The 27,547-nt window shown below is 48.5% G+C and overlaps 1 protein-coding gene across 1 annotated transcript in view; it reads left to right on the top strand.

Annotated features, from left to right (window-relative positions):
- Positions 1-27,547, top strand: part of LOC311104257 (brefeldin A-inhibited guanine nucleotide-exchange protein 1-like) — an 83,541-nt gene that overhangs the window by 21,749 nt on the left and 34,245 nt on the right. Inside the window, exons 2-10 of the mRNA XM_084146033.1 lie at positions 6,627-6,657; positions 12,808-12,961; positions 13,287-13,433; positions 14,403-14,582; positions 17,073-17,126; positions 18,670-19,048; positions 19,769-19,885; positions 20,108-20,343; positions 20,877-21,010. Of these exons, the coding sequence (XP_084002159.1) occupies positions 6,627-6,657; positions 12,808-12,961; positions 13,287-13,433; positions 14,403-14,582; positions 17,073-17,126; positions 18,670-19,048; positions 19,769-19,885; positions 20,108-20,343; positions 20,877-21,010 (1,432 nt within the window). The remainder of the gene's footprint in view (positions 1-6,626; positions 6,658-12,807; positions 12,962-13,286; positions 13,434-14,402; positions 14,583-17,072; positions 17,127-18,669; positions 19,049-19,768; positions 19,886-20,107; positions 20,344-20,876; positions 21,011-27,547) is intronic.

Genomic DNA, 27,547 nt, shown 5'->3' with positions numbered 1-27,547 from the left:
TAATTACAATTTAGTATTAACACGAGTGATAGATGTGCAGAAGATGAGGTGCAAATAGAGATACTGGGGTGCAAATGGGCAACATAAATAACAATATGGGGATGAGGTAGTTGGGTGGGCTAATTACAGATAGGCTGTGTACAGGTGCAGTGATCGGTAAGCTGCTCTGACAACTGATGCTTAAAGTTAGTGAGGGAGATAAGCTTCAGAGATTTTTGCAGTTCGTTCCAGTCATTAGCAGCAGAGAACTGGAAGGAATGGCGGCCAAAGGAGGTGTTGGCTTTGTGGATGACCAGTGAGATATACCTGCTGGAGCGCATACTACGGGTGGGTGTTGCTATGGTGACCAATGAGCTAAGATAAGGCAGGGATTTGCCTTGCGGAGATTTATAGATGACCTGGAGCCAGTGGGATTGGCGACGATGGCTCCAGGAAGGAGATGGCCTGTTGGTGGAATTCGCATTTCTCCCCCTTCACCAACAGCCTGTGTTCCCGGAGGCGGAGTAGGACAGCTCGTATGTCCCTGACGTGCTCCTCAAACGTAGCCGAGTAGATCAGGATATCGTCGATGTACACCACCACCTGTCTACTCAGCATGTCCCGGAACACGTCACTGACGAAGGACTGGAACACAGAAGGTGCGTTGGTGAGGCCGTAGGGCATGACGCTGTATTCATAGTGGCCTGAGGTAGTGTTGAATGCCGTCTTCCACTCGTCTCCTTCCCGGATTCGGATCAAGTTGTAGGCACTCCTCAGGTCCAACTTGGTAAAGTACCGGGCCCCTCGTAGCTGCTCGATGTCCGACGGAACCAGAGGGAGGGGGTACCGGTACTTGGTGGTGACTGCGTTCAGCCCCCTGTAGTCTATGCATGGTCTCAGTCCTCCGTCTTTTTTGGCCACGAAGAAGAAGCTGGCGGAGGCAGGAGAGGTAAAGCGTCTGATGAACCCCTGTTTCAGGGTCTCCGCCACATACTTCTCCATGGCCTCAAACACCGCCCTGAACCGAGCGAGGAAGGTGGGGTAGGGTAGTGCCACTGCCTCCTCTCCTTCCCAGACTGCCGTGGCCCAATCCAGCGCCTTTCCTTTTAAGTAGTGAAATCACCAGCGCTATCCTGGCTTGGTCTGATGGATATGCCCCAGGCTGACGCGCCAGATAAAGTGAAACCTGTAGCAGGAAGCGGCTACATTTAGTAGTTTTACCGTCATAGCGCTCCATTAGGGCGAGGGTTCCCGCAGAAGTGGGTGATAGCACGGGAACAGGTGGATTGGGGGCACTCGCCGCTCCCTGAGGTGGAACCGGAGCGCTGGGCAGATTATGCAGAGTTTGGAGCACTTCCTGCATGGCGGCGTTCAAATGGGCTAGCTGCTGCAGGTGCTGGTCGAGGCACTGGGAAACTCCTGCTGCATCCATTTTTGTTTGGTGTGTGATTCTGTGACGGGTACTGAGTATATGAAGAGGCAAGACGCAGACGCAGGAATTAACAAGGTCAAGGTTTACTTAACAATGACAAAGATAGAGTAAACGACACGAAGCTTAACAATCACTCACAACATCATCCAGAACAGTCCAGGGCTAAATAGGGGTGGTGATGAGATGATGAGGTGCAGGTACGCTGGAGGTGATTAGGGTGCGTTGGGTTTCCATTCCGGTGTTGCCGAGGTGGTGCGCTCAGACCGGTGGCTCAGTAGACCGGCGAATCAGTGCGCCGGAGGGGAGCAATGGGAGGAGACGTGATAGTTGTTCATTTTCTTAGGTTGTCTGCTTGAAATGTTTTGATTTGATAGGGAGGCTGAGAGGTCAAATATACTGTTTAGGTTTTCTACTGCCAAGTTTACACATTCACTATTACAGTGAAACATTTTGTCCAGGAAGTTGTCTAAAAGGGATTGACTTTGTTGTTGCCTAATAGTTTTTTGGTAGGTTTCCAAACTACTTTCCTTCCATCTATAGCATTTCTTAATATTATTCAGTTCCTTTGGCTTTGATGCCTCATGATTGAGTATTGCTCTGTTCAAGTAGACTGTGATTTTGCTGTGATCTGATAGGGGTGTCAGTGGGCTGACTGTGAATGCTCTGAGATACTCTGGATTGAGGTCAGTGATAAAGTAGTCTACAGTACTACTGCCAAGAGATGAGCTATAGGTGTACCTACCGTAGGAGTCCCCTCGAAGCCTACCATTGACTATGTACATACCCAGCGTGCGACAGAGCTGCAGGAGTTGTGACCCGTTTCTGTTGGTTATGTTGTCGTAGTTGTGCCTAGGGGGGCATATGGGGGAGGGAATGCTGTCACCTCCAGGTCGGTGTTTGTCCCCCTGTGTGCTAAGTCTATCAGGTTCTTGTCCAGTTCTGGCATTTAGGTCGCCACAGTGCCTGGGCCTGGAAATGATTGATTTCTCCCTCCAGGATGGAGAAGCTGTCTTCATTAAAGTATGGGGATTCTAGTGGGGGGATATACAGTGGGGAGAACATGTATTTGATACACTGCCGATTTTGCAGGTTTTCCTACTTACAAAGCATGTAGAGGTCTGTAATTTTTATCATAGGTACACTTCAACTGTGAGAGACGGAATCTAAAACAAAAATCCAGAAAATCACATTGTATGATTTTTAAGTAATTAATTTGCATTTTATTGCATGACATAAGTATTTGATACATCAGAAAAGCAGAACTTAATATTTGGTACAGAAACCTTTGTTTGCAATTACAGAGATCATATGTTTCCTGTAGGTCTTGACCAGGTTTGCACACACTGCAGCAGGGATTTTGGCCCACTCCTCCATACAGACCTTCTCCAGATCCTTCAGGTTTCGGGGCTGTCGCTGGGCAATACGGACTTTCAGCTCCCTCCAAAGATGTTCTATTGGGTTCAGGTCTGGAGACTGGCTAGGCCACTCCAGGACCTTGAGATGCTTCTTACGGAGCCACTCCTTAGTTGCCCTGGCTGTGTGTTTCGGGTCATTGTCATGCTGGAAGACCCAGCCACGACCCATCTTCAATGTCATGCAATAAAATGCAAATTAATTACAGAAAAATCATACAATTTGAGTTTCTGGATTTTTGTTTTAGATTCCGTCTCTCACAGTTGAAGTGTACCTATGATAAAAATTACAGACCTCTACATGCTTTGTAAGTAGGAAAACCTGCAAAATCGGCAGTGTATCAAATACTTGTTCTCCCCACTGTAGGTAGCACACAGGAGGACATTTTTCTCTGTTGAGATCATTTCCTTTTGAATTTCTAGCCAAATGTAAAATGTTCCTGTTTTTGATTAATTTAATGGAGTGAGCTAGGTCTGCTCTATACCATATTAGCATGCCCCCTGAGTCTCTTCCCTGTTTCACACCTGGTAGTTTGGTGAATGGGACTACCAGCTCTCTGTAACCTAGAGGGCAACCAGTGGGTCCATCTCCTCGATACCATGTTTCTTGTAGGATGACAATGTCTGTATTTCTAATTTCTTTGGTGAAGTCTTTAGGCCAAAGGAAGATGACCTCAGGCCTTGGATATTCCAGGATGAGATGGTGAAGGCTTTGTGTTCCATAAAGTGTCCAATGTTGTTGGTCGTGTGGTTTGGCCTCAGACCAGTAAGTGTGAGCAGAGCCTGCTCAGCATCTGGTACATGCCATTGGCTTGGGCTAGTGTAAGAGTGGGGGTTGGGCATGTTTGCCTGCTCACGGCCTGGGCATATGTGTGACTTTCATGTTGAGGCCCTCTTTGCGGGAGTGGGGGGCATGGGGTGGGCAGGAGGGGCATATTTCTGATCTGAGGGGGCATATATGGGGTGTGGACATGGTTGGTTTGGGGGGGCATTGATTGGTTAGGGTGGGGGTGCTATGGTCTGGATGTAGGTCCTCTCGGCGTTGGTCCTCTATGTGTAGGTCGGGGGAGGGGTCCCGCTGATCTGGGCGGGGTGTCTGTTGATCTGTTGCTCCTGTGTGAGGTGTTGGGGCTATGGTTGAGGGTGATGTCTCCTTTAGGGTCCTGGCGAAGGTGGGCACTGCTGCCTTGTATAGGTGGACCTGGTCGTAAAGGCTGTTCAAGTCCAGGGTGGGGTGATGGGCCAGGTAAACATTTGGTTTTGAGGCACAGTCATGGGAAATACCTGCGTTTACCCACTGTATGGTAGCAGGGTGAAAGTATTTTCAAGGTAGCAGGGTGGAGATAACCACTTGTGCGTTGGGGAAAGTAGAAGCAGCTTTTTCAATCATTCCCTTGAGTGCTCTGGACACCCTTTCCTGCTGTGCTCTCAGGTCGTTTGTGCCTGGGTGTATTATTATGTGGCTGGGTGACCCTAGTATGTCCTCTGACAACAGCTCCAAGGCATTCCAAATGTTTGGCAATCAGAGTTTAGCCACTTTGAGTTTGGGAAAAAGTGTATCCTCTTGAATGTATTTGCCATTTGAGTCAATGAGGAGCACAATCTCTGGCTTTTGTGTGTCCTCAGTGGATCTGTGGGGGTTGTCAAGAGGGCTATCAGGGGAACTGACAGGGGGGCTGTTAGGAGGGGGTGGGGTCTGTTGGGTTGGTGGGTCCTGTGTTGTGTGTCCCATTGTGGTGTTGATGTTGTGGTCCGGGTCTGAGGTGGGCTGTTCTGCTGGCTTCTCTGGGGGAGTGTCCTGCTCTCTGTCACACCTCAGCTTTCTCACCTCTTCTTTTAGTGCCATGTGTGCCTCTTTAAGTTCTCTCAGCTCAGTCCAGAGTGCGGCCTGCTCTCTCAGACAGCCGTCCATCTCCACCTTCTGCCCTCCGGGTCTTGTTTGGGGGGGTGTTGTTGTGCTGGTCTGTTCTGTCTGGATTGTGTGGACTAGCTGTCTGAGCTCCACCATGTCTTTCTCCAGCTCTGTGAATGTATCCCTCTCAATGATGGAGGAGCAGTGCAGTTATGGGAGCTGGATATGTTCAGTGCTGGGGGGGTGACTATCCTCGTCTGCAGGACAGTTTGAAGAGGGGTCTGAATACTTTCCGAAGGCACTGTATGTCCCACTGTATGACCGGGAGGCTCATGGGCGGCGCACAATTGGCCCAGCGTCGTCCAGGGTAGGGGAGGGAATGGCCGGCAGGGATGTAGCTCAGTTGATAGAGCATGGCGTTTGCAATGCCAGGGTTGTGGGTTCGATTCCCACGGGGGGCCAGTATAAAAAAAATATGTATTCACTAACTGTAAGTCGCTCTGGATAAGAGCGTCTGCTAAATGACTAAAATGTAAATGTAAATGTATATAGAGTAGAAGGAAATAAGGGTTTAATGACTGTGCCTGTGATTAAAAAGCCCTTGTTATCGGCTGGTGTTTTATTCTATTCCTACTAGACTGTGAAGTGGTCCTGAAACCACAGCTGATTAAATTATGTGTTGCACGTTAACTTGACCCTCAAGTTGATTTTGACGCAAAAATGTGCCTCGTAGCAATATAAATAATTGAGCTGTCACTATTGTAGTGGCCTTTTTTTAATAATACGAGGGTAGTATTCTTTGGAGGGCTCTGGCGAGTGTTGCTGTATGTTTTAAGCACTTCCTAGACTCCCCCTGAGTCACTGTGTTGAGAGAGCTAAAATCCACATTCACTCGGTGCATAGCAGAGTGAATTGTGCCACAGAACAGAGGCACAGCACCCAGACTCCTCTAGAACTGTCACAATGACTGGGTGTGTTGCAGTGTGGAATGTCTACCTAACACCAAAACAAAAGAGTGTGTATTGTAAAACACACTCACATACTCATTGTAGGCCAACTTCTTATTGAGTTTGTTTGCATGCATACGTAAGTGTGTGTATCCCAACGCTCTTAACCGCTAGGCTACCTGCCGCCCTAAGGCAACCTGCCGTCTTAAGAGGTTCTTATCCACATCCTGTTCTGTCCCACTTACAGAATTTATCAACACTTCACTCTGACTCCCCAGACAAGAGAGAAGATAGATAATCAGCTAAATGCACTATTCATTAATAAGAAGGCTCCCTACCACACTATTCATTAATAAGCAGGATCCCTACCACACTATTCATTAATAAGCAGGCTCCCTACCACACTATTCATTAATAAGCAGGCTCCCTACCTCACTATTCATTAATAAGCAAGCTCCCTACCTCACTATTCATTAATAAGCAGGCTCCCTACCGCACTATTCATTAATAAGAAGGCTCCCTACCACACTATTCATTAATAAGAAGGCTCCCTACCACACTATTCATTAATAAGCAGGATCCCTACCACACTATTCATTAATAAGAAGGCTCCCTACCACACTATTCATTAATAAGGAGGCTCCCTACCTCACTATTCATTAATAAGCAGGCTCCCTACCTCACTATTCATTAATAAGCAGGCTCCCACCGGACTATTTATTAATAAGAAGGCTCCCTACCACACTATTCATTAATAAGCAGGCTCCCTACCTCACTATTCATTAATAAGCAGGCTCCCTACCTCACTGTTCATTAATAAGCAGGCTCCCTACCTCACTATTCATTAATAAGCAGGCTCCTTACTGCTGCCAGGGCCTGCTATCTGCTATTCCCAATGATGTCATTAGTTTAGTATAATACAGCAGAATTTACTTTCCTCTTTGACTGTTTCCTCAATGTTTCTAACGGTTTCTCCCTCCCTCTCTTTCTCTCTCTCTTTTCAGAAGAAATAAAGGAAGAGACTGAAAAATTAAGGTACATTTGTTTTAATTCTGTTTAGGAATACATCCTGGTTAATTTAGGTGATTTCTTTGTTTCCTTTCACCCTACTGAATGTCTCTGCCTGTACTGTTCTTGTACATTTTAACGCTTGTTTTGAAATCAAACCTCGCCTTAGCGTGCCCTTGAGTTCAGTATGAAGTGTGTTTTGTGTGTGTGTGTGTTTTGTGTGTGTGTTGTGTGTGTGTGTGTGTGTTTTGTGTGTGTGTGTGTGTGTGGCCTCCAGTGTGTTTTTATTTGTCTCTCCACCTGGTCTACTTCTCCCTGTCATTAATGGCTTTTCTCTTGGACATTTACATTTTTACATTTTAGTCATTTAGCAGACGCTCTTATCCAGAGCGACTTACAGTTAGTGCATACATTATTTTATCGAACCCACAACCCTGGCGTTGCAAACGCCATGCTCTACCAACTGAGCTACATCCCCTGCCGGCCAAATCCCTCCCCTACCCTGGACGACGCTGGGCCAATTGTGCGCGCCGCCCCATGGGTCTCCCGGTCGCGGCCGGCTACGACAGAGCCTGGATACGAACCAGGATCTCTAGTGGCACAGCTAGCACTGCGATGCAGTGCCTTAGACCACTGCGCCACTCGGGAGTAACCCCTGGACCCCTGCCTAGTGCCCAGCTCTAGCCTGAGAGGGTGTGTGTGCGTGCGTGTGCGTGAGTGTGCGTGTGTGTGTGTTAGAGCGGGAGAGAGAGAAATGGAAAGACAGAGAGAGAGAAGCTGGCTTTCACCTGGGAGAGGGAGCATTTGCGTGTGTGTTTGTGGAGCTTTTCTGCCCGGTAACTGGATCTGAGGAATGAAATATACCAAGAGTACCCCCTCGAGAGTCCCACAGCAGAACTGGATCAGCATGTTCCGTGTGCCAGCTAGGCTAGCTCTGCCCAAATGAGACCCCTGGGGTAGGGGAGTTAGGCTGGGGGTGGGTAGGGGAGTTAGGCTGGGGGTGGGTAGGGGAGTTAGGCTGGGGGTGGGTAGGGGAGTTAGGCTGGGGGTGGGTAGGGGAGTTAGGCTGGGGGTGGGGTAGGGGAGTTAGGCTGGGGGTGGGTAGGGGAGTTAGGCTGGGGGTGGGTAGGGGAGTTAGGCTGGGGGTGGGGTAGGGGAGTTAGGCTGGGGGTGGGTAGGGGAGTTAGGCTGGGGGTGGGGTAGGGGAGTTAGGCTGGGGGTGGGTAGGGGAGTTAGGCTGGGGGTGGGGTAGGGGAGTTAGGCTGGGGGTGGGTAGGGGAGTTAGGCTGGGGGTGGGTAGGGGAGTTAGGCTGGGGGTGGGTAGGGGAGTTAGGCTGGGGGTGGGTAGGGGAGTTAGGCTGGGGGTGGGTAGGGGAGTTAGGCTGGGGGTGGGTAGGGGAGTTAGGCTGGGGGTGGGTAGGGGAGTTAGGCTGGGGGTGGGGTAGGGGAGTTAGGCTGGGGGTGGGGTAGGGGAGTTAGGCTGGGGGTGGGTAGGGGAGTTAGGCTGGGGGTGGGTAGGGGAGTTAGGCTGGGGGTGGGTAGGGGAGTTAGGCTGGGGGTGGGTAGGGGAGTTAGGCTGGGGGTGGGTAGGGGAGTTAGGCTGGGGGTGGGTAGGGGAGTTAGGCTGGGGGTGGGTAGGGGAGTTAGGCTGGGGGTGGGTAGGGGAGTTAGGCTGGGGGTGGGGTAGGGGAGTTAGGCTGGGGGTGGGTAGGGGAGTTAGGCTGGGGGTGGGTAGGGGAGTTAGGCTGGGGGTGGGTAGGGGAGTTAGGCTGGGGGTGGGGTAGGGGAGTTAGGCTGGGGGTGGGTAGTGGAGTTAGGCTGGGGGTGGGGTAGGGGAGTTAGGCTGGGGGTGGGTAGGGGAGTTAGGCTGGGGGTGGGGTAGGGGAGTTAGGCTGGGGGTGGGTAGGGGAGTTAGGCTGGGGGTGGGTAGGGGAGTTAGGCTGGGGGTGGGTAGGGGAGTTAGGCTGGGGGTGGGTAGGGGAGTTAGGCTGGGGGTGGGTAGGGGAGTTAGGCTGGGGGTGGGTAGGGGAGTTAGGCTGGGGGTGGGTAGGGGAGTTAGGCTGGGGGTGGGTAGGGGAGTTAGGCTGGGGGTGGGTAGGGGAGTTAGGCTGGGGGTGGGTAGGGGAGTTAGGCTGGGGGTGGGTAGGGGAGTTAGGCTGGGGGTGGGTAGGGGAGTTAGACTGGGGGTGGGTAGGGGAGTTAGGCTGGGGGTGGGTAGGGGAGTTAGGCTGGGGGTGGGTAGGGGAGTTAGGCTGGGGGTGGGTAGGGGAGTTAGGCTGGGGGTGGGTAGGGGAGTTAGGCTGGGGGTGGGTAGGGGAGTTAGACTGGGGGTGGGTAGGGGAGTTAGGCTGGGGGTGGGTAGGGGAGTTAGGCTGGGGGTGGGGTAGGGGAGTTAGGCTGGGGGTGGGTAGGGGAGTTAGGCTGGGGGTGGGGTAGGGGAGTTAGGCTGGGGGTGGGTAGGGGAGTTAGGCTGGGGGTGGGTAGGGGAGTTAGGCTGGGGGTGGGGTAGGGGAGTTAGGCTGGGGGTGGGTAGGGGAGTTAGGCTGGGGGTGGGTAGGGGAGTTAGGCTGGGGGTGGGTAGGGGAGTTAGGCTGGGGGTGGGTAGGGGAGTTAGGCTGGGGGTGGGTAGGGGAGTTAGGCTGGGGGTGGGTAGGGGAGTTAGGCTGGGGGTGGGTAGGGTAGTTAGACTGGGGGTGGGTAGGGGAGTTAGGCTGGGGGTGGGTAGGGGAGTTAGGCTGGGGGTGGGTAGGGGAGTTAGGCTGGGGGTGGGGTAGGGGAGTTAGACTGGGGGTGGGTAGGGGAGTTAGGCTGGGGGTGGGTAGGGGAGTTAGGCTGGGGGTGGGTAGGGGAGTTAGACTGGGGGTGGGTAGGGGAGTTAGGCTGGGGGTGGGTAGGGGAGTTAGGCTGGGGGTGGGTAGGGGAGTTAGGCTGGGGGTGGGTAGGGGAGTTAGGCTGGGGGTGGGTAGGGGAGTTAGGCTGGGGGTGGGTAGGGGAGTTAGGCTGGGGGTGGGTAGGGGAGTTAGGCTGGGGGTGGGTAGGGGAGTTAGGCTGGGGGTGGGTAGGGGAGTTAGGCTGGGGGTGGGTAGGGGAGTTAGGCTGGGGGTGGGTAGGGGAGTTAGGCTGGGGGTGGGGTAGGGGAGTTAGACTGGGGGTGGGTAGGGGAGTTAGGCTGGGGGTGGGTAGGGGAGTTAGGCTGGGGGTGGGTAGGGGAGTTAGGCTGGGGGTGGGGTAGGGGAGTTAGACTGGGGGTGGGTAGGGGAGTTAGGCTGGGGGTGGGTAGGGGAGTTAGGCTGGGGGTGGGTAGGGGAGTTAGGCTGGGGGTGGGTAGGGGAGTTAGGCTGGGGGTGGGTAGGGGAGTTAGACTGGGGGTGGGTAGGGGAGTTAGGCTGGGGGTGGGTAGGGGAGTTAGGCTGGGGGTGGGTAGGGGAGTTAGGCTGGGGGTGGGTAGGGGAGTTAGGCTGGGGGTGGGTAGGGGAGTTAGGCTTGGGGGTGGGTAGGGGAGTTAGGCTGGGGGTGGGTAGGGGTAGGGGAGTTAGGCTGGGGGTGGGTAGGGGTAGGGGAGTTAGGCTGGGGGTGGGTAGGGGTAGGGGAGTTAGGCTGGGGGTGGGTAGGGGAGTTAGGCTGGGGGTGGGTAGGGGAGTTAGGATGGGGGTGGGTAGGGATTTAGGCTGGGGGTGGGTAGGGGAGTTAGGCTGGGGGTGGGTAGGGGAGTTAGGCTGGGGGTGGGTAGGGGAGTTAGACTGGGGGTGGGTAGGGGAGTTAGGCTGGGGGTGGGTAGGGGTAGGGGAGTTAGGCTGGGGGTGGGTAGGGGTAGGGGAGTTAGGCTGGGGGTGGGTAGGGGAGTTAGGATGGGGGTGGGTAGGGGAGTTAGGATGGGGGTGGGTAGGGGAGTTAGGCTGGGGGTGGGTAGGGGAGCTAGGCTGGGGGTGGGTAGGGGAGTTAGGCTGGTGGTGGTTAGGGGAGTTAGGCTGGGGGTGGGTAGGGGTAGGGGAGTTAGGCTGGGGGTGGGTAGGGGAGTTAGGCTGGGGGTGGGTAGGGGTAGGGGAGTTAGGCTGGGGGTGGGTAGGGGTAGGGGAGTTAGGCTGGGGGTGGGTAGGGGAGTTAGGCTGGGGCTGGGTAGGGGAGTTAGGCTGGGGGTGGGTAGGGGAGTTAGGCTGGGGGTGGGTAGGGGAGCTAGGCTGGGGGTGGGTAGGGGAGCTAGGCTGGGGGTGGGTAGGGGAGTCAGGCTGGGGGTGGTTAGGGGAGTTAGGCTGGGGGTGGGTAGGGGAGTTAGGGTGGGGGGGTGGGTAGAGAGAGGTGGGCTGAGGGGTTGGGTAGAAGGAGGTGGGCTAGGTGGGAGGGCAGATTCACTGGATCGTACAGACACTGTATCTAAGCTTCCTCCCACAGATGACCTGCCCAAATGGGCTCATCTTTAGGTGGGGGAGGAGGAAGGGATGTAGGGACTTTATATACAGACACCTTACCTAACCTTTCAGAAAGTTGCCCTGCCCTCCTGGTGTCAGAAAAGTAAGACAAAACACCCATAACATCAGTAATCCCCAAGGATCTTTTGTACGCAAAAAAGTGTCAAAATTATTAAGCCCAAAAGCAACGCTAGCTGAATATATTGTTAGCATTCTTTAGTCTCCCTAGAAGCCTGGCTAAACCTATATTTATGTAAATTATGAAATGATCAGGCTAATCCTGTATGTTGCTTATTAGAGTGGAAAACACATGCAGAGCAGGGAGGGACTCAGTGACTCATGACTCAGACCCATGCATAGAATTAGCAGAAGTAGAATGGACATTTCCATTCAAAACAACGACTGAGGGCATATTGGTTGAAATACTCAATCATGCTTATCATATCATCTTTCAGAATTCTGTATGCTTCCTCTTCTCTTCCTTATCCACCGCTTTCTCTCTCTCTCTCTCTCTTTCTCTCCTGCTCTCTCTCTCTCTCTCTCTCTCTCTCTCTCTCTCTCTCTTTCTCTCGCTCTCTTTCTCTCTCTCTTTCTCCCGCTCTCTTTCTCTCTCTCGCTCTCTTTCTCTCTCCCACTCTCTCTCTCTCCCGCTCTCTCTCCCGTGTCCCACTGCACTCTGCGAGGTTATCCCTCTAAAGAAGCTGAAGTCATCCCTTTCTCTCTGCCAAGACAAACACAGCCCTTCCCTTCTCTCTCTCCCCTCTCTCCCTTCTCTCTCTTCCTCTCTCAAGTCCTCCATCCTTGGCTCAGAGCTCAGTGCAGTCTGGGTGTGGTTGTTCTGCAGAATAATATTTTAGCCCACAGCCAATGACCCCAGGTTTAGATCTATAATATTTTAACCCACAGCCAATGACCCCTGGTTTATATCTATAATATTTTAGCCCACAGCCAATGACCCCAGGTTTAGATCTATAATATTTTAGCCCACAGCCAAGGACCCCTGGGTTAAATCTATAATATTTTAGCCCACAGCCAAGGACCCCTGGGTTAAATCTATAATATTTTAGCCCACAGCCAAGGACCCCTGGGTTAAATCTATAATATTTTAGCCCACAGCCAAGGACCCCTGGGTTAAATCTATAATATTTTAGCCCACAGCCAAGGACCCCTGGGTTAAATCTATAATATTTTAGCCCACAGCCAAGGACCCCTGGGTTAAATCTATAATATTTTAGCCCACAGCCAAGGACCCCTGGGTTAAATCTATAATATTTACGCATGACTGTAAGTCGCTTTGGATAAAAGCGTCTGCTAAATGGCATATTATTATTTATAATTATTTTAGCCCACAGCCAAGGACCCCTGGTTTAGATCTAGGATCCATAAAGACAGACAGCACTCACAAATATGGCTTTTACCTTGGTTTTATTCTTTAGCAACAGTCACAAGGATGCGATTTTGGCTACAAAGATTTTTGACAGTGTAAAGACAGTCAACAGAGTTGGAGCTGAGAGCATTATTATCAGGTGTATGACATCATGGATCTCTCATACTTTTCCTAAAGTAGAAGAATTGCAGTTGTGTTTCTTTGTAAAAGTTAGCCGCTTACAGTGTTTTAAATTGAGCTGCATACAGTACATGCATAAAGACATTAACAGTACATTGTTAGTAGTCTGTGAATGCCAGAATAAAGGCTGGTTTAAATCTAGGTTATGTTTTTATCATGTTTTGAGTAGAGAACAGACTAGATTGTATAATCTTTTTTCTCCAGTCCGCCTCCAGACAGCAAATCAGATTCTAGCGCTCTTCCGCCAATCAAATCAAAGACCAGCTTCGTCGAGGCCGACAAGTACTTCCTGCCGTTTGAGTTGGCGTGTCAGTCCAAATGTCCCCGCATCGTCGTCACATCCCTAGACTGTTTACAGGTCAGTGACAGAGGAGGTCAGGAAGTGAACCCTGTGTGTCTACTACTGTATGTCTATGTTTCTTTCCTTTGGAGGTTCTCTAATGATATGTCACAACAAATGAGGCATCGTGGTGAAGAACTATCATATCAGCTGGATTCAACTGGAGTCATTTTTATTTCAGTTCAAATCTAAATTTGACCCAGAACTGAACTATAATGTTTTTTATTGTTTGCTTAGTTCATACATAGTACAGTTCATGTTTATATGGGGTGTTTCTGAATGGAATTCAGGAGTTGTGTTTTTCTGACTGTGTTCCTCTGTGTGTTTGGGGTGTGTCTTGTAGAAGCTGATAGCGTACGGCCACCTGACAGGCAACGGTCCAGACAGCGCTGCCCCGGGCAAGAAGCTCATCGACAGGATCATCGAGACCATTTGTGGCTGCTTCCAGGGACCACAGACAGACGAGGGGGTGCAGCTACAGATCATAAAGGTTGGCGACTGCTGTTGTTTGGTCTCTCTGCTGGGAACTGGGTGTGTTTTGGATACTGTGTCCTGCTATTGTAGGTTTCTGTGCTTTCCCGCATGGTGATTATTTAGTATATAGAATAGTGTTATATCTGTGTAGTGAGTCTGTCTGTGTGTGTTACGGTCACCTGTAGACAGGAGGGTAATGGTTGAGGGAAGTGCACTAAGCAGTGGATGAGAGAAGTACACTGAGGTTAGTGCACTAAGTAGTGATGGATGACGAGAAGTGCACTTAGCAGTGGTTGAGGGAGGTGTACAGATCTGTTATCTTAATTTGATAACTATGTTGTCACAGAGAATTTTCTCAGAGAAATGAAAATTGTAGTGTATTCAAGGTTAAAAATTATTCTAAAGTTTGTAATTTCCAATTTAAAGTTTCAGACTTGATTTGCCCTAACGAAAAATTTATCAACCCCTACAAAAATGTCCATTAATTACAATCCACATAATAATTCACATTTCCTGTTGCTTTAGGATTATTTTCCTGCTGTGAGAAGGGTCATATTAAGACTACTTAGAAGTGATGACTGACAGTAAGTGCTGTGAGTCAGAGGGCCTGATCGTCTTGCAGGGGCAGTGTTATTTCCTAGTACAGTACAGTACTCCTCGCTGTGAAACAGAAGCCCAAATCTCAGCCTCTACCCCTAATCTGCTGTCAGCTCAGTTTGGCTCAGCTCAGCGCATCTTGGCTCAGCTCGGCCCAGTATAGCTGTGACTGGGAGGAGGATGGTCAAGAGGTCAGCGATGTGAGATGCAGAGGACTGTAGCTCTGTTTTTAATCTATTCATTGTGTCTTTCACACAAGTCATTTATGCTATGAGTAGCCATGATAGACCTCTCTCTCTCTCTCTCTCTCTCTCTCTCTCTCTCTCTCTCTCTCTCTCTCTCTCCTTCCCTCCCTCTTTCCCTCACTCCCGCCCCCCCCTCCCACAAGGCCCTGTTGACGGCGGTGACCTCCCAGCACATAGAGATCCACGAGGGCACGGTGCTGCAGGCGGTCAGGACCTGCTACAACATCTACCTAGCCAGCAAGAACCTCATCAACCAGACCACGGCTAAGGCCACGCTCACTCAGATGCTCAACGTCATCTTCGCCCGCATGGAGAACCAGGCAGTAAGTCCCTCTCTGAGACACACGCCAAGGTCCCAGTGTCCACACTAACATACCACTTAGAATGCATGATGCCCAATAGATGGCTTCATTTTAAGTGGTGTATTAGTGTGGATATTGAAACAGAGCTAAAGACTGATAGAGATACTGCACTAAGGGGAAAAGGCAAGATACACAGACACACATAGAGGGAAAGAGAGGGTAACTCTTTATTTGAGCACTTTTGTTTAGTCACATGCTTGGTAAACAACAGGTGTAGACTAACAGTGAAATGTTTACTTACGGCCCTTCCCAACAATAGAGAGAGAAAGAAAGAGCATGGGCTATGCGGTCATAATCATGACATAGCATATGAATAAGGAAGCGTAAGGGTTTACAGTGAGGGAAAAAAGTATTGGATCCCCTGCTGATTTTGTAAGTTTGCCCACTGACAAAGACATGATCAGTCTATAATTTTAATGGTAGGTTTATTTGAACAGTGAGAGACAGAATAACAACAAAAAAATCCAGAAAAACGCATGTCAAAAATGTTATAAATTGATTTGCATTTTAATGAGGGAAATAAGTATTTGACCCCCGCTCAATCAGAAAGATTTCTGTCTCCCAGGTGTCTTTTATACAGGTAACGAGCTGAGATTAGGAGCACACTCTTAAAGGGAGTGCTCCTAATCTCAGCTTGTTACCTGTATAAAAGACACCTGTCCACAGAAGCAATCAATCAATCAGATTCCAAACTCTCTACCATGGCCAAGACCAAAGAGCTCTCCAAGGATGTAAGGGACAAGATTGTAGACCTACACAAGGCTGGAATGGGCAACAAGACCATTGCCAAGCAGCTTGGTGAGAAGGTGACAACAGTTGGTGCGATTATTCGCAAATGGAAGAAACACAAAATAACTGTCAATCTCCCTCGGCCTGGGGCTCCATGCAAGATCTCACCTCGTGGAGTTGCAATGATCATGAGAACGGTGAGGAATCAGCCCAGAACTACATGGGAGGATCTTGTCAATGATCTCAAGGCAGCTGGGACCATAGTCACCAATAAAACAATTGGTAACACACTACACCGTGAAGGACTGAAATCCTGCAGCGCCCGCAAGGTCCCCCTGCTCAAGAAAGCACATATACAGGCCGTCCGAAGTTTGCCAATTAACATCTGAATGATTCAGAGGAGAACTGGGTGAAAGTGTTGTGGTCAGATGAGACCAAAATCGAGCTCTTTGGCATCAACTCTTGACCCCAAGAACACCATCCCCACCGTCAAACATGGAGGGTGTTTTTCTGCTAAGGGGACAGGACAACTTCACCGCATCAAAGGGACGATGGACGGGGCCATGTACCGTCAAATCTTGGGTGAGAACCTCCTTCCCTCAGCCAGGGCATTGAAAATGGGTCGTGGATGGGTATTCCAGCATGACAATGACCCAAAACACACGGCCAAGGCAACAAAGGAGTGGCTCAAGAAGAAGCACATTAAGGTCCTGGAGTGGCCTAGCCAGTCTCCAGACCTTAATCCCATAGAACATCTGTGGAGGGAGCTCAAGGTTCGAGTTGCCAAACGTCAGCCTCGAAACCATAATGACTTGGAGAAGATCTGCAAAGAGGAGTGGGACAAAATCCCACCTGAGATGTGTGCAAACCTGGTGGCCAACTACACGAAACGTCTGACTGTCAGTGTCTGGGTGAAGTGGGGAAACGGAATCAGGCGCAGGACACAGAACTGAGAGATGAATGGCTTTACTAGACTCAAAGTAAACCATAGCAAACCCTCCACGCAGGGAAGAGCAAAAACAACAGCTCAACAGACGACGTAACAAAGAACAATCACGCACACACCCAGGAGGGAAAACAGAGGTGATATAGGGAAACTAATAAGCCTAATTAGTAACAGGTGTGAATAATAAAGACAGGACTAGTGAGACACAGAAACATCGATTGGTGGCAGCTAGTACTCCGGTGACGACGAACGCCGAAGCCTGCCCGAGCGAGGAGGGGCAGCCTCGGCTGTATCCGTGACACTGACTTCTGTGATTGCCAATAAGGGTTTTGCCACCAAGTACTAAGTCATGTTTTGCAGAGGGGTCAAAAACGTATTTCCCTCATTAAAATGCAAATCAATTTATAACATTTGTGACATGCGTTTTTCTGGATTTTGTTGTTGTTATTCTGTCTCTCACTGTTCAAATAAACCTACCATTAAAATTATAGACTGATCATGTCTTTGTCAGCGGGCAAACGTACAAAATCAGCAGGGGATCCAATACTTTTTTCCCTGTATGTGTCAGGCTACAGCTTGGCTAAACATGGCTAGCTTGACAGCTACATAACCAATCTGACTACTTCTAACTTCCGTCATGCTGATGACAGTATAACATACACTTTCTGACCAGAGGTCTAAGTAAGGTGTTAAGCTTGCTCTAATATCATCTTTTTCTTTTCCGATTGACACCCCCCCCCCCCCCCCCCCACCTCACCTCCCCTACGGATACATAGCTTACAAATCACAAGATATCTTGGTCTCTGGCCTCCAGAAAACGTGACCGCCAGGTAAAGCCTACAGGACTGCCTTGACTTGCCTGATCTGAACTCTGAACTCTTTTCTGTGTGCTCATTCGGCTCCTTCCGTCCATCCATCCATCCATCTATATCTCTTTCTCTTCCTCTGTTCCAGCTATGGGGCAGACTTGCATTGTGGTTAGACTGTGCTTGCTGTTGCTTCAGTTCAGTTGCTTGCTAATCATTATATTTTCTTCAACACCGATTTCCATTTTACATTCACTCGTCTGTGTGTGTGTGTGTGTGTGTGTGTGTGTGTGTTCATACCAGTCGACAGAGCCTTTCAACTGCTTTTCTGTTTGCATTGTGTGTGTTTGGGCTTAACCCTCCTGATTAAGAAATAGACACACACAGTTGATAGAATTGGTAAATGTAATGTCATCATTATAGTACGTGCGTGCGTGCGTGTGTGTGTGTGCGCGTGTGTGTAATGTCTAGCTGCCACAGAGATAATGCTTCTACAAGACTCTGCCATGTCTGATAGGAGGAGTCTCACTCCCACCTGGAGTTGGTCAGTGAGCTGCATACTAAACACGGCTGGCTGGATTTTCTCAATGTCACCACAACCTCTACTAATGTCCTCTCTTTATTTAACCTTTATTTAGCCAGGAAAGCGGTTGAGAACAAATTCTCTTACATTAACAACCTAAAAAATGCCCCAATGTTGGGTGAATAGGAATAGGGGAAATATCTATAGCCTGGTGTTAGAGACCGTGTATCATTCACATTCATATTGGTATTTGCTTTAATTCCTAACCTGTGTCTTTTCTTTTGAATCATGCTTTCATCATTGTGTGGCTCAGTTTTTCAGTTCTTTTAACATGATTTTTGTAGCACACCTACACGTGCAGCCTGATTGATACTGTGAAGTGGGCTGCTATAGCTTTGCTGAAAGAATTACGATTTTTCAGTTAAATATATTATTTTCTTAGAATTATTTATTCTCGTGCCACTGTATACTATAACAGAAATGTTTATGATGTGTATATTTATAGGTTCAAATGAGCGTACACATACACATCAACATCAGTGATACATCAACCAGGAGAACATGCAGTATGAACGTATTTTAGACCAAAAATACTCTGCCTCCTTCTCTGCACTGAAATAGCCCAGTTTATATAAGCATGAAGGGATGCTTTGCCTCATACTTGTTTTGACAGCATGTCCTACTGTATGACTGCTCATTCATGAACACATTTTAGACAGTCCTGATGTTAAAAGAGCCTTGCAGAATCTCAGTGTTCTGCGGTCTCTGCCTGGAAAACTGTGATTCCAAAGCTGCCATTTGTTGCTTCCTGATCTGACATTGGCTTTTGGGGTCGGAAAAACCTTAGGGAATCTTTGAGCAGTTGTTCAGGCTTGTATTTCATATAATGAGTTTGTGTACATTGTGTTAACACATTTCTCTGTGTGTGCGACTGTGTGTGTGTGAATTTGGTTGTATGTGGCTACGCTGGGTTATACTCTGTCTTGGTCTTTGGATGTGTCTGTGTTACTGTGTGTGTGTGTCCCCTCCCCTTCTCCTCCAAAGCTCCAGGAGGCCAAGCAGATGGAGAGGGAGAAGCACCGGCAGCACTCCCCAGTCACCCAGCAACAAGAACAGGAACCAGACTCGCCCCAGCTCCAGCAGCACACCTATCCCGCAGCCAAGCGCCTTCCTCGGGAGGCCAACGGCCCCACCACCCCCTCTACACCCACGCCCACCTCCACCCCCTCCACACCTACACCTGCTCCGGCCCCTCAGGGCAGCACGGCTGGGGCAGGGGACCCCCAGGAGGGCCAGGGGGCCACGGAGGAGGAGCAGGCAGAGCAGGGGGAACCGGGGGCGGTTAATGAGAGCACGGACCCAGAGTTCAGCACAGCAGAGAACCACCAGACAGAGGCAGACCAGGCCAGAGCCTCAGCACAGAGTGAGCCTCACCTTAGAGCGGACATACAGATAGACAAGGACACAGTGTTTCACACACAATCAAACATACTCATATAGGCAGTCATGTTCAAGTTCACACAGACACAGACTTTCACTCTCACTCAATACTTTTTACCATAGTGGATGTAAGTGTATTGATCATAGACATATCCAGGGTATTGTTCTAGACTGGTATCTTGGCTGCTTTAGACAGTAACAAAGCTTCAACCTTGACATTTTCGTGTACTCAATATTGGTAGAATATTTAGTCTTTGTTAAATAAGCATTTAATGAGACGGCATTCTCTTTAGACACTAATGCAGTAGTTTAAAGAAAACCTGCATAAATGCGTTCATTAGTGATTGAATGCGAGATAGGATAGAGAAAAGATTGGCACCGAGAGTGAGAAGAGACGCATCCAAAGATTCAATAGTAATTTTGTTTGCAAATTACTCAGTGCTTTCAGCACAAACACACACACACACACCCACGCACTATTTATTTAGTGAAGATGTGATAGCTGATGCCAGTGACTACTGTTTATCTTGTCAACTTTGATGTTCACAGTACTTCAACAAATCAAAGGCTAATGCTCAGCCTCTCTCAGAGAAAACACTTTCTTTACTCAATCTGCCAATTTACTGTTTCCACATTTCTTTAAGTGTATTGAGGTCCTTTTTGAATGGACTTTGACTAAAGTTTTACTTGTCCTGTGTTCAAGGTGCCACTCAGCGTGATCAGGAAGCAGTAGAGGAGGGGGAGGAGCCTAACTATGAGAAGCAAGCCCAGGAGATCATCCAGAGCATCCTACAGGAGGTCGTCAACACCATCGTTGGAGGTAAAAGTCACTCTATGGATGGGGGGTTTCTAGTACATGGAATTCTGATTCAAATCATTTTTGAATGAGAATTTGCTGAAGTCTAGAGACTAGGCACTACTATGCGTTTGCTTTTTGTCCTACCTAGAGAGAGCGAGAGTTGTGTGTCTCAGTGCTATTTTGACCCCTGCCAACTAAACCACTCCAAAGGGCAATGCCTGAAACCTGCTCATATGTGTTCAGATGCCATGGAGACCGCTGGTGAGACCGAGCTGCCCACAGAGGTCACAGAACCCGCTGAGGTCATCAATGAGGTCATCACCAAGGCAACAGCGATCACGGAGGTCACAGAGGTGGTGGAAGACGAGGGGGACAGCGAGAACATCCACGCCAACGGAATCCCCGGCACGCCCATCTCTGCCAGCTTCACTCTGTCGCTGCCCGATGACAGGCTGTCTGTCTCCTCTAATGATACACAGGTAAGCGGGACTGACCTGACTGTCAACACGGCTACACACTCCGCTCAACAAAGTGTTTTTGTGCTAGCCTGGGTGTCTGTCATTTGTGTCTGTTTTAGCAGAAGAATAAAACTGTTAAATAACTTTTATATTGCATTTAATGTTTATCAATTTGTAAAAAGGAAAATGGAAAGTCATTGGTAACATGAGGATTTAAAGAGAGTCCATGAGGTGAGGGCATTGAGCTATTCAATCTCTGTGCTACTGCAGATAATGGTGTCTGTCTGCCAGTCTGCTGGGGTTGATTCTAACATGATTAATAGATAATCTAACATCTCCTCTCCTTTCAGCTCCTTAGGTTATTATAGCTAAGTCTGAGCACAGGATGTAATTATCTATGATTACAGTCTTACATGATCAAGGTTGAACAGATCTGCTAATAATAACTATTTTATTTCAAAGTCTTTGTGTCAAGTGGAAAATAATGATAATTTACTCTTGAGCCTTGATTAAAAGTTTTATATGTTGACCATCTGTTTGTGTTTCTACGTTAGGAGTTGGGAGCGACCACAGGCCCAGTACCAGGTGCTAAGTTCTCCCATGTTCTCCAGAAGGATGCCTTCCTAGTGTTTAGGTCACTCTGCAAGCTGTCCATGAAGCCTCTGTCAGATGGCCCCCCAGACCCAAAGTAAGATGACTTCTTGTATTGAGATGCTTATTATGGTTTTGTTTAAGATAATTGAATAGAGGAACAGTAGCTATAGTGCCTTAGTAAGTAGGCTATTTCAGGTTTATTTTTGGAGTGTGATCCTTAGTTGAGTCATGACTTGTGGAGTGTAGCCTAGTTATTATTAGTGGGGAGTGTTGTGTTGGTTGGTTGGTGTGTGTTTAGATGAAGCATCACTCAGCTGATTATAGGTTCTGGATCACTTCTTGTGCTCCTGAAGTAAAACAGCCTCCCAGCCTTCCTGTTTCCTCTCCCTCTATTGAACAGAAAACTAAAAGAAAAATATATGTAATCTGATTTTGCCTCCCTACGAGGGAGATTACATTTGGGTTTTCTACTATATGTTTTGCTGAACCTGTTACAGCCAAAGAGGCATCTGATTTGCTGAATCTGATAGCAGCGTTTACATAACAGGATTTCCTGAATCTGGTTTCTATATGGTAACTCAATTCTGACTGTTTCAGTCTCCAATCTCTATCATTCTTCCCATGGGCCTTGTGGGCTAACGCTCTACTCTGTTCCTATGGTGTTGTCAGGATTCTATCTCAGAACACAAGAGAGACTTTCCATCCAGACAATGGTAGAATGGAACCCTGTTTATCACGGGCTGTTGTCAGGGGGGACAGGGAGGAAGGTGGTGTCACCACAGGCAGGGCTGTGCTAAGTGTCTGTCAGACAGAAAGCCTTTTCATCCACAGAGATTTACTCCATGACTGGCCCAGGTGATAACCCTAATTAAGATAGCTTGCTGTCTAAACATTGGTAAATTAATTATTGCATCAGAACAATGCATATAATTTTCTCTGTCCAATCACAAAAGCTGCACTTTCACTAAATTTGCATCTGCTTTTGCCGCCTGTGATGCGTTCTGCACGGTATTTTAATAAGTACATTTATACTATTTCATCCTCCCATCTGAGGACAAAAACCTGACAAAGAAACAAAATACTTTCATCCATGCAAGAACATTGGTTGCTATGGCGTGGAAGGTGTGTTCCACAATAGATGAACTTTGCTAGTATAGCTAACCAAACCATAATATACCGTGCGTTATAGGGAAATAATGCATGCTCTAGAATGCCCTTCAAGCCAATCAGAAACAAGTATTCAACAATGCCATGGTATAATTAAGCAATAAGGCCCGAGGAGGTGTGGTATATGGCCATTATACCATGGCAGTGTTGAATACTTGTTTCTGATTGGCTTGAAGGGCATTCTAGAGCGTGCATTATTTCCCTATAACACATGGTATATTTGCACGGTAGAATTCAATAGCTATAATTCAATCTTACATGTTCTATGCTTGAGCTTCTTTTGAAAGCAAAAGTCGCATTGAAAACATTTTGGGCATTGTTGAATTCGATTTTTATAATGGCAAGATAGGACTGATAGTTTGGCTAGCTAAACTAGCAAGTCTGGTTGTTTGGTTACCATGGCAACTACTGTAGCTATCTAGTAAACTTGCTAGTGTCACGATCGCCAATAAAGTAGGACCAAAGCGCAGCGTTGGGAGTGAACATGATGACTTTAATGTTGAAATAACGACAAGACAAAACAAAACACGATCCGTAACGTCCTCAGTACACCGACTGAACATAGAACAAAAACCCACAACCACAAGGTGAACACAGACATTTAAATATGGCTCCCAATCAGAGATAACGAGCCGACAGCTGACACTCGTTACCTCCGATTGGGAGTCACTGACCAAACATAGAACGCGAACACCTAGACACTACCCACAGTACACAACACACGGAAATCTACACACCCTGACTAAACACAAAAAGTCCTAGAACCAGAGTGTGACAGTACCCCCCCCCAAAGGCGCGGACTGCGACCGCGCCTAACTACACGCAAACAGGGGAGGGCTGGGTGGGCATTCCTCCTCGGCGGCGGCTCCGGCTCCGGGCTTCCTCCCCACTTCCTCTCCAACCCCCCAAAGTACCCCTGGTCCTGTCTAGCCCCGCTGGCCGGGACCGGACTGACGACACGCGCCCCTGGCTTGGTGCGTGGATCCTGGCTGGACGGCTCTGGCGGATCCCGGCTGGACGGCTCTGGCGGATCCCGGCTGGACGGCTCTGGCGGATCCCGGCTGGACGGCTCTGGCGGATCCTGGCTGGACGGCTCTGGCGGATCCCGGCTGGACGGCTCTGGCGGATCCCGGCTGGAAGGCTCTGGCGGATCCCGGCTGGACGGCTCTGGCGGATCCCGGCTGGACGGCTCTGGCGGATCCCGGCTGGAAGGCTCTGGCGGATCCCGGCTGGACGGCTCTGGCGGATCCCGGCTGGACGGCTCTGGCGGATCCTGGCTGGACGGCTCTGGCGGATCCTGGCTGGACGGCTCTGGCGGATCCTGGCTGGACGGCTCATGGCTGGCTGACGGATCTGGCTGCTCATGGCTGGCTGACGGATCTGGCTGCTCATGGATGGCTGACGGATCTGGCTGCTCATGGATGGCTGACGGATCTGGCTGCTCATGGCTGGCTGACGGATCTGGCTGCTCATGGCTGGCGGAAGGATCTGGCTGCTCATGGCTGGCGGAAGGCTCTGGCTGATCCTGTCTGGCGGAAGGCTCTGGCTGATCCTGTCTGGCGGACGGCTCTGGCTGGACAGGGTTGACGACACACCCCGTAGGCTTGGTGCGTTGAGCAGGGACAGACAGAACCGCACTGGGGACACACACCCCTGGCCCTACACGGGGATCAGGAACGGGCCGGACCGGACTGGAAACACCCCCCAGTACCTCTCGCCGTGCCTCCACACTTTCCATCCCCTTCGTAACCAGTGGCCCCCTTAAACTGGCGGCCATATCTGCCAACCTCTTGCACTCCTCCGGGCCGTACACCTTCTGCCCCGACGTCGTGAGCCCCCCCCTAAAAAATTTCTGGGGGTCTCTCCTCTCGGTGGACCAGGCCTCCATAGTCCTCTCCCAACCTTCGCTCTTCTGGCTCCACCACTCGTATTCCAACTGCTGCTTGGTCTCGTTGTGGTGGGTTTTTCTGTCACGATCGCCAATAAAGTAGGACCAAAGCGCAGCGTTGGGAGTGAACATGATGACTTTAATGTTGAAATAACGACAAGACAAAACAAAACACGATCCGTAACGTCCTCAGTACACCGACTGAACATAGAACAAAAACCCACAACCACAAGGTGAACACAGACATTTAAATATGGCTCCCAATCAGAGATAACGAGCCGACAGCTGACACTCGTTACCTCCGATTGGGAGTCACTGACCAAACATAGAACGCGAACACCTAGACACTACCCACAGTACACAACACACGGAAATCTACACACCCTGACTAAACACAAAAAGTCCTAGAACCAGAGTGTGACAGCTAGCTACTTCAGTGGATGTTGAACACATTTCTACTGGTAATGAACACATATCTAGTGGCAAATGTGTTAAATTATAGCCATGGTGTAAAAGGGATAAGCAACTCGGGGCTCTATGCGTTCTCTGGAAAATAATGCAACTCTGTGGAAGGTCAGTTCCACTCTGCTAGCGCGTCGTGGAACACACCTTCCACGTCATTCATTATTTTCCATAGGACGCATAGCCACTCATTGATTATCCCTTACATAAACCACGGCTAAGGGCTGTTCTTACGCACGACTCAATGCAGAGTGCCTGGATACAGCCCTCAGCCATGGTATGTTGGCCATATACCACAAACCCCAGATGCCTTATTGCTATTATAAACAGGTTACCAATGTAGTTAGACCAGTAAAAAGTAATTTTTTGTCATATCCATGGTATACGGTCTGATATACCACAGCTTTCAGCCAATCAGCATTCAGGGCTTGAACCACCCGGTTTATAATTGGATATATAGTGGGGGTAAAAATATATTCACCTTGTTCTGTATACCTGAATATATTCACCTTGTACTGTATACCTGAATATATTCACCTTATCATGTATACCTGAATATATTCACCTTGTTCTGTATAGACAGCTGAATACAGTGGGGGAAAAAAGTATTTAGTCAGCCACCAATTGTGCAAGTTCTCCCACTTAAAAATATGAGAGAGGCCTGTAATTTTCATCATAGGTACACGTCAACTATGACAGACAAATTGAGAAAAGAAATTCCAGAAAATCACATTGTAGGATTTTTAATGAATTTATTTGCAAATTATGGTGGAAAATAAGTATTTGGTCACCTACAAACAAGCAAGATTTCTGGCTCTCACAGACCTGTAACTTCTTCTTTAAGAGGCTCCTCTGTCCTCCACTCGTTACCTGTATTAATGGCACCTGTTTGAACTTGTTATCAGTATAAAAGACACCTGTCCACAACTTCAAACAGTCACACTCCAAACTCCACTATGGCCAAGACCAAAGAGCTGTCAAAGGACACCAGAAACAAAATTGTAGACCTGCACCAGGCTGGCAAGACTGAATCTGCAATAGGTAAGCAGCTTGGTTTGAAGAAATCAACTGTGGGAGCAATTATTAGGAAATGGAAGACATACAAGACCACTGATAATCTCCCTCGATCTGGGGCTCCACGCAAGATCTCACCCCGTGGGGTCAAAATGATCACAAGAACGGTGAGCAAAAATCCCAGAACCACACGGGGGGACCTAGTGAATGACCTGCAGAGAGCTGGGACCAAAGTAACAAAGCCTACCATCAGTAACACACTACGCCGCCAGGGACTCAAATCCTGCAGTGCCAGACGTGTCCCCCTGCTTAAGCCAGTACATGTCCAGGCCCGTCTGAAGTTTGCTAGAGTGCATTTGGATGATCCAGAAGAGGATTGGGAGAATGTCATATGGTCAGATGAAACCAAAATAGAACTTTTTGGTAAAAACTCAACTCGTCGTGTTTGGAGGACAAAGAATGCTGAGTTGCATCCAAAGAACACCATACCTACTGTGAAGCATGGGGGTGGAAACATCATGCTTTGGGGCAGTTTTTCTGCAAAGGGACCAGGACGACTGATCCGTGTAAAGGAAAGAATGAATGGGGCCATGTATCGTGAGATTTTGAGTGAAAACCTCCTTCCATCAGCAAGGGCATTGAAGATGAAACGTGGCTGGGTCTTTCATCATGACAATGATCCCAAACACACCGCCCGGGCAACGAAGGAGTGGCTTCGTAAGAAGCATTTCAAGGTCCTGGAGTGGCCTAGCCAGTCTCCAGATCTCAACCCCATAGAAAATCTTTGGAGGGAGTTGAAAGTCCGTGTTGCCCAGCGACAGCCCCAAAACATCACTGCATGGAGGAATGGGCCAAAATACCAGCAACAGTGTGTGACAACCTTGTGAAGACTTACAGAAAACGTTTGACCTGTGTCATTGCCAACAAAGGGTATATAACAAAGTATTGAGAAACTTTTGTTATTGACCAAATACTTATTTTCCACCATAATTTGCAAATAAATTCATTAAAAATCCTACAATGTGATTTTCTGGATTTTTTTTTCTCATTTTGTCTGTCATAGTTGACGTGTACCTATGATGAAAATTACAGGCCTCTCTCATCTTTTTAAGTGGGAAAACTTGCACAATTGGTGGCTGACTAAATACTTTTTTTCCCCACTGTATGCTAAACACATGTATGTGACAAATAACATTTGATTTGATTTGACATTTACTTTTGATACTTAAGTATATTTCAAATCACATACTTTTAGACATTTACTCAAGTAGTATTTTACTGGGTGACTTTCAATTTACTTGAGTCATTTTCTATTAAGTTATCTTTACTTTTACTCAAGTATGACAATTGAGTACTTTTTCCACCACTGGTCGCATGTGTGTTTGTCCGTAAGCCCAGGGCTTTGCAATACAAGTGTGAATCATCAGCCCAGGGCTAAAGCTTAGCCCAGGGTTAACAAATGCTTGTGTGAATACAGGATAAGCTAGCCCAGGGCCAGTCTTAACCTGGGGCTAAAATAGCCAGGGGTGAAGAACAATGCAGTGTGAAAAGGCCTAAAGTGAGTCAACAGTGAAATGGTTTCATACCCCAAGGCTGCATGGCATGTTCAGTTCAACCCACTGACTATGAACACCACACACACACATATATGATTTATGGTTAGCATATAAAGACATTTCAAACATTCAAAACCCTGGGTTATCGGTCTTGTTGTTCATGGCTCAGTTATTGGATGTTTTGTTCAAATTGTTGATTTGTTATTGTACTGAAAATGTGCATTTTGCTTGTACCTGCTTCCCCTTTCCAGGCCAAGCTGAAATGATAAAGTTCTGTCAGGTTTCCCCTGCGCTGCATGCGCCTGGGGAGAATCAGGCCATATTTCTGTGAGTCAGAGAAGCAGTTCCATATTTCTCTATGCTACATTAAAAGCAGTCTGTCTGTGGAGGAGGGCTGGGGAACATTACAGAGAGGAAGCCAGTCAGAGCAAATAAGATTACAAAAAAATCTGTTGGGTTCCTACTTCTCCATCATACAGCTGTTCAGAAATACAGGTCAGACTAGATTGAGGCAGTATGGACAATATACTATAATGATCTATTA

Source organism: Coregonus lavaretus, assembly GCF_964263955.1.
Source record: "Coregonus lavaretus genome assembly, chromosome: 2".
Classification (NCBI taxonomy): domain Eukaryota; kingdom Metazoa; phylum Chordata; class Actinopteri; order Salmoniformes; family Salmonidae; genus Coregonus; species Coregonus lavaretus.
This window is presented reverse-complemented; position numbering and strand designations above follow the sequence as displayed.